Source organism: Zingiber officinale, chromosome 6A, assembly GCF_018446385.1.
Source record: "Zingiber officinale cultivar Zhangliang chromosome 6A, Zo_v1.1, whole genome shotgun sequence".
Classification (NCBI taxonomy): domain Eukaryota; kingdom Viridiplantae; phylum Streptophyta; class Magnoliopsida; order Zingiberales; family Zingiberaceae; genus Zingiber; species Zingiber officinale.
This window is the reverse complement of record NC_055997.1, coordinates 145,996,045-146,002,754: the sequence shown is the minus strand read 5'-3', so window position 1 is coordinate 146,002,754 and position 6,710 is coordinate 145,996,045. Positions and strand designations below refer to the sequence as shown.

Below are 6,710 nucleotides of genomic sequence, written 5' to 3'. Positions count from 1 at the left end.
TATGAAATGAATCAGGTTTTTTTGATGTGGTAAAAAAAATTTTACGTTTTAGGTTTATCATTGGGGATGTTGTTAATGGATTTATAACTTTTGACATATATGATAAAAATAAATTTACTTTTAAAATTTACCATGAGGATGCCCCATTAGGCGAAAGTAAACACTCTTGCAAATACGTGCCAACTCTCTAGAAAATCAAATTACTCGTGCTATTGGATGCCTTCCGTATTTATTTGATGGAGATCGGATCGTCTGCAATCAAGATTACCGTCCACCTCTAAAATTAAATAAATAAATAGGACTGAATATCTGGTTTAAAAAAAACCCGCCTAGAGTGGTTCAAAGAACACGAACACTTCTAGTCAAAGACAACCATGCTGCCCCCAATAAGATGCCTCTTTCATTTTATTCGTGATCGTTAAACATGACGAGTTCTTGGAGAAAAAAGGAGATTGGATCGAATTATATGTATCCTCCGTTGGCTCGGACCACCTGCCCGTTCACCCACTCGCCGCTGTCGGTGCACAGGAACCCCACCACCGGCGCGATGTCCTCCACCTCCCCCAGACGTCCCAGCGGGCACTCCTCCACTATCCTCTTTACCAACTCCTCGCTCTTCCCCGCGAAGAACATCTCCGTCGCCACCGGCCCCGGCGCCACGCAGTTGGCCGTGATCCCCGTCCCCTTCAGCTCTTTGGCCAGCACCTTCACCATCGCCTCCACCGCCGCCTTCGACGCCACGTACGCCCCGTATCCTGGACGTAGCGATGCCACTGTCGAGGACGTGATGCACACGATCCGACCCCCGCCGCCGCGGACCAGCCGATTCGCGGCCTCCCGGCAGCAGAGGAAGGCCCCTCGGGTGTTGACTGCGAAGGTGCGGTCCCAGTCCTCGTCCGTGGTGGCGGACAGGGTCGGGTACTTGTCGTCGAGGACGCCGGCGCACGCGATGAAGATGTGGGCGGCGCGGCCGCCGAAGGCGGACTCCGCGGCGTCGAAGAGGGATTTGACTGCCTCGGCGTCGGAGACGTCCGCGCGGACGGAAACGGCGCGGGGGGGTTGGTCTGAGGAGGAGTTAAGCTGGGAAGCGAGTTGGTCAGCAGCGACGGAGTTGGAGGAATAGCAGAGGACGAGGGAAGCGCCGAGGGAGGCAAGGTGTGCGGCGATGGCGCGGCCGATGCCGCGGGAGGCGCCCGTGACAATAGCGACGCGACCAGAGAGGGGGAGGGCGGCGGCCATGGAGTCGATTAGGGTTTCAATTGGGGGATGAAGATAAAACTGTAAGCAAAGCAAAATCCCTTGCAATTTGGGAATTATAACTTTCGTAGGTCCAATGAAAGGTACTCCCAGCTAAAGCCTTACCATTATTTCTCCACACCACCCTCAGCCACTCCTATTTTAATCTCCTAATCTGTAATTCCTGATTTCTTTGGACCATCTCCCATCACAAAATCTATTTTCGTGCACTTTCAACATCAATTTAGTGTCATTTGAATACCAATTTTTTTTTCCCAACTTCAACCAATACACACTATTCATTGCACTAAAAGAAATATTCTTTAGAATGTTTTATTTTTCCATCTTATAATTTATTATTCAACCTACATATTAATTTGTTAAATATTTTTATTACGATAATAAATACTATTAAAATTAAAAATTTTATTGTACATAATAATTAATTTTTATGATATTATGTTTTTAGTTACCAGAAAAATAAAATTAGTATTTTGTATTTTTGTTAGGAATAATTTAATACACATACTAACATTTAATATTTAAAGATAATACACAATCATAAACAATTTAGATAATTTTTTTAAAATATTTTCACAAAACAAATAACGCTTCATTAATAATACATCATTATGAACTTTAATTATCAGAATTATCAAATTATTCCCACAAATGCTCAATTAATACATTTCTAAGGGCAAAATAAGTATTTTTATTTTTGATTCCTTCATATCTAGCAAGAAACTCTTGAAATCGGATATTATCATCTATTGTTGTATCAACATCTGCAGCTGACGAGACTTCACCTTGATCAACAATTGAGATATTCATATCGCGCTCATCTTCAATTATCATATTATGCATAATAATACATGAAGTCATTATATCATGTAAAATATTTTTCTGCCAAAAATATGAAGGTCCTGCAACAATTACAAAGCGTGATTGGAACACTCCAAATGCTCGCTCAACATCTTTTCTACATGCCTCTTGTTTCATTGCAAACAACTTATTCTTTGTACCGCGTGGATCTTGAATTGTTTGAACAAATATAGACCATTTTGGGTATATACCATCAGCTAAATAGTTATCCATGTTGTACTCTTTTCCTTAAATGACATAATGAGCAAGAGGAGCAATACCTTGAGCAAGGTTAGAAAAAAGATGAGAAGACTCCAATACATTAACGTCGTTGTTAGATCCAGGTAAATCGAAATATGCATGTCATATCCAAAGATCATAATCAGCTACAACTTCTAGAATAATTGTTGGTTTTCCACTGCGACCAGAATATTGCCCAACCCATGCTGTTGGGCAATTTTTCTACCTCTAATGCATGCAATCTAGACTACCCAACATACCAGGAAAACCACGCTGCTCACCAATATGAAGAAGCCTGGCAACATCATTAGCATTGGGTGATCGCAGGTACTGCCCTCCAAATACTTCAACAAAAGCACGACAAAATCTTTTCACACTTTCTATGGCAATTGATTCTCCTATTTTGATGTACTCATTAGTAGCGTCTGCCGGTACACCATATGCCAATATTCGAAATGCAGCTATCATTTTTTGTAAACCTGACAAACCAAGTTTTCCAACTCCATCTCTTTTCTGCACAAAATAATTATCATGATTACTAACCTCGTTAAAAATATGCATAAATAAATTTCTTCCCATTCGAAATCTTCTTCGAAACATTGCAGCATTATATGTAGGATTTTCGGCAAAGTAATCATTGAATAGATTACGATCAGCAACTTCTCTATTACGATTGATCCCTATGTGACCAGGAATAGATCCTTGATGTTTGCCTTTGTTGCTTTCTTCACTCAGATGTTTCGAAATGACCTGATTGTTTCGGTAAATTGCTTGAGTGATAAGCCTTCTGTGTGCTTCAAATATATCATCATCTTCAGAGCTTGAGGATGATAAATTTGATGAACCTTCATATCTAGCACTCACTTTTTGAGATGAAGAATGTGATTGAATTGTTTTTAGTTATGGTATGTGATACGGTTAGTGATGGAGGGGCCCAAGAGGAAAGGATTAGAAAAGTCCAGGCTATGTGGCGGTCAAAAGTCACAAGGAGGTGGCGGTCAATAGTCATGGCGACTTGGCGGTCAAAAAGGTAAGCTGACAGGGCAGTCAGGGCTCAGCATAGGCAGAAGCGGGTTGGGAGCGACAGAGCTGAGAGGAGTCAGCTCGATCCACAGGCCTGCAGTAGAGGGCCCGGAAACACAGAGCACATAGGCCGGTCAGGGTCGGCAGAGTTCAGGCCTGCAGTAGAGGGCCCGGAAACACAGAGCACATAGGCCGGTCAGGGTCGGCAGAGCTGAGAGGAGTCAGCTCGATCCACAGGCCTGCAGTAGAGGGCCCGGAAACACAGAGCACATAGGCCGGTCAGGGTCGGCAGAGCTGAGCGGAGTCAGCCCGAACCACAGACCTGCGGTTGAGGGCCAGGAAGTACAAAGTGCAGGATGCAAGTCGGTATCGGCAGAGCTAAGCAGAGGCCAAGAACTGGAAGTATAGGCCAATGGGTCGGAAGCGGCAGAGCTGATCAGAAGCAGCCCGAACCACAGACCTGCGGTTGAGGGCCAGGAAGTACAAAGTGCAGGACGCAAGGCGGTATCGGCAGAGCTAAGCAGAGGCCAAGAACTGGAAGTATAGGCCAATGGGTCGGAAGCGGCAGAGCTGCTCAGAAGCAGCCCGAGCTACAGACCTGCGGTTGAGGGCCAGGAAGTACAAAGCGCAGGATGCAGGTTGAAGATCAGCGTAGCTATGTCTAGACAGTTAGGGCTGCAGGTCTGCGAGTGGGAGGCCTGGAAATGCGAACCACAGGTGCAGGCTGGTGCGGGGGCACAACGAATCGGAGGAGCTAAGTAATACGGGAGCGGAGAATCTCAACGGTCCGTCAGGGGTAATCATTACATACCAACAATGCGAGCGAAGGCGAAGGTTCCTGAAACGAAAAGATGCCCTCGTAGCCAGTAGTAGCCTGCCAGCTGTCTCTCACTACAGGACAAAACCCAAGTGCGAAGGCGGAGGTTCCTAAACAGAAAGATGCTTTCACAACAAATAGAAGCGCGACAGGTGTCCATGACTAGAGGACAAAGCCGGGCGTCCAACGTTTTCTGACAGGAGGGCAGGTTCTAGCAGGAGGACGGATAAAAGGGGAGAAATCCCTCGTACGCGGGTACGCGCACACACTCTCTCGTCACTTTTTTCCACAACTGTTTTTTTTCTTTCTGCTTCTCTCTGTTTTTTCTGAGGAAAAAGGACCTGACTTGAGCGTCGGAGGGCCTGATCCGGGGACTTTTTCCTTGGGTTTCGGTCTCTAACGTGGAAGGGGGAGATCGTCTGAGTGTGTGCAAGGTCCTACAGCCGCATCAGCCACCCGTGGGGAGCCTGCGCCGCCCGCGACTTTCCGTCAACGTCCAGTCCACCGCGACCGGCCTTCGTCCGACTCAGCTTCCGGACGGGATCAGTATGTATTTATAATGTATAATGTAGACCCCATTATTATTATTGCAGGTGATGAAACATCACAATTCACACACCATTATTATTATTTCAGGAGATGGGGCATCACAATGTATACACAACACTATTATTTCTACAGGTAACGGGACATCCCAATGAACACACATTATTATTTTTGCAGATGAAGGGACATCACAATGCACACACTATTATTATTATTTTAGGAGATGAGACATCACAATGCACACACAACATTATTATTTTTGCAGATTAAGGGACATGTACACACCATTATTATTATTTCAAGAGATGGGACATCACAATGCACACACAAGATTATTATTTTTGCAGGCGACGGGATATCACAATGCATACACCATGATAATTATTTCAGAAGATGAGACATTACAATGAACACACAACACTATTATTTTTGCAGGTGATGAGACATCACAATGCACACACAACACTATTATTATTTCAAAAGATGGGACATCACAATGTACACACAACACTATTATTTTTGCAGGTGACGGGACATCACAATGCACACATATTATTATTTTTGCAAATGAAGGGACATCACAATGCACACACTATTATTATTATTTTAGGAGATGGGACATCACAATGCACACACAACATTATTATTTTTGCAGATGAAGGGATATCACAACGTGCACACCATTATATTATTTCAGGAGATGGGACATCACAATGCACACGCAACATTATTATTATTTTGGCAGGCGATGAGACATCGCAATGAATACACCATGATAATTATTTCAGGAGATGAGACATTACAATGAACACACAACACTATTATTTTTGCAGGTGATGGGACATCATAATGCACACACAACACTATTATTATTTCAGAAGATGAGACATCACAATGCACACACACCACTATTATTTTTGCAAGTGACGGGACATCACAATGCACACACAAATCTTATACAATGCACATAATTTTTTCCTATATAATGACATACTAGACATGACCATCACAATGCACCTTTACTCTTGAAAAAAATGAGTTTGAATTCTCGTTCATATCCTACTCAATTGAAGAAGATAAACATTTATGTCATGTTTATCTTCATATTTCTCAAAATCCAATCATAGGAATCAACCAAAAAAAGGATCAATTTTGGGCAAGAGTTGAGATAGAGTATAATCAAGATCCAAATTTTAAAAATTTAGATCGACCGAGAAGATCATTACAAAAACGAATGAATACTATCATTGTTGTTGTTTCCAAATTGAAGGGTTGCATACGACAAATCAAAGAATTGAATCCAAGTGGAGTATCAAAGGAAGATATTGTAAGTTGTTTTCATTATTTCTTTTGTAGACTATCCAAGTTGTTTTCAATATCTAATTTAGTTATTAATTTTGTTTCATAATTGTATTATTTTCTTACAGATGAATCGTGCTCAAATGTTATTAGTACAAGACCCTAATCACTCAAAGGGCTTCAAATTTGGACATGTGTGGAGCATTCTTCAAGGTATTGAGAAATTCAACAGTGACAACGTCAAAGCTGCATCTACGAGAGCGCAACGACAAACTGCTAAAGCTGATTATTCTCAATCATATAAGCTCGAGAAAGATGTTTATTCACCTTCATCTCCACATGTCTCTTCGTTTAATCTTAATATCACAGATTCAAGCAGTCGTGGTACTTCAACTAAATGACCTATTGGGTGAAGAAAGTAAAACTGAAGAGAAAGAATGAACAACAACTCACAAAAATGGTTTCACAGAATAATGAACTTGTTGCGGCATTGGATCGAAGTACTAATGTTGCTATGTTCAAGGAAGAAAATAAAATTTTATTCAAAGATTTGAATACCATTACTGATCCGATAATGCATGAATTTATTCACGATGAATAAGTCAAAATTATGCAAAAGAGGATTGAAAATCAAAAATCTCAATCAATTCCACATCAAGTAGAAGGATCTAGGATCAATTCATCTCAA

At 42.2% G+C, this 6,710-nt stretch overlaps 2 protein-coding genes across 2 annotated transcripts; one reads left to right on the top strand and one right to left on the bottom strand.

The window, feature by feature from the left end:
* Positions 1–356: 356 nt before the first annotated feature.
* LOC121994540 (NADPH-dependent aldehyde reductase-like protein, chloroplastic) lies at positions 357–1,310 on the bottom strand. Its single transcript, XM_042548538.1, has one exon. It carries the CDS (start codon positions 1,237–1,239, stop codon positions 463–465), a length of 777 nt encoding a protein of 258 aa, XP_042404472.1. The 5' UTR covers positions 1,240–1,310; the 3' UTR covers positions 357–462.
* Positions 1,311–5,957: 4,647 nt separating this feature from the next.
* LOC121995449 lies at positions 5,958–6,423 on the top strand. Its single transcript, XM_042549186.1, has 2 exons — positions 5,958–6,050; positions 6,151–6,423. Exons 1-2 carry the CDS (start codon positions 5,958–5,960, stop codon positions 6,421–6,423), a joined length of 366 nt encoding a protein of 121 aa, XP_042405120.1.
* Positions 6,424–6,710: the final 287 nt, after the last annotated feature.

Excerpts from the sequence above, each read along its gene's own strand:
- LOC121995449 (XM_042549186.1), top strand. The coding sequence starts at position 5,958 with ATGAATACTATCATTGTTGTTGTTTCCAAATTGAAGGGTTGCATACGA. Across the intron at positions 6,051-6,150 it reads GAGTATCAAAGGAAGATATT|ATGAATCGTGCTCAAATGTT; the intron begins GTAAGTTGTTTT and ends ATTTTCTTACAG.
- LOC121994540 (XM_042548538.1), bottom strand. The coding sequence starts at position 1,239 with ATGGCCGCCGCCCTCCCCCTCTCTGGTCGCGTCGCTATTGTCACGGGC.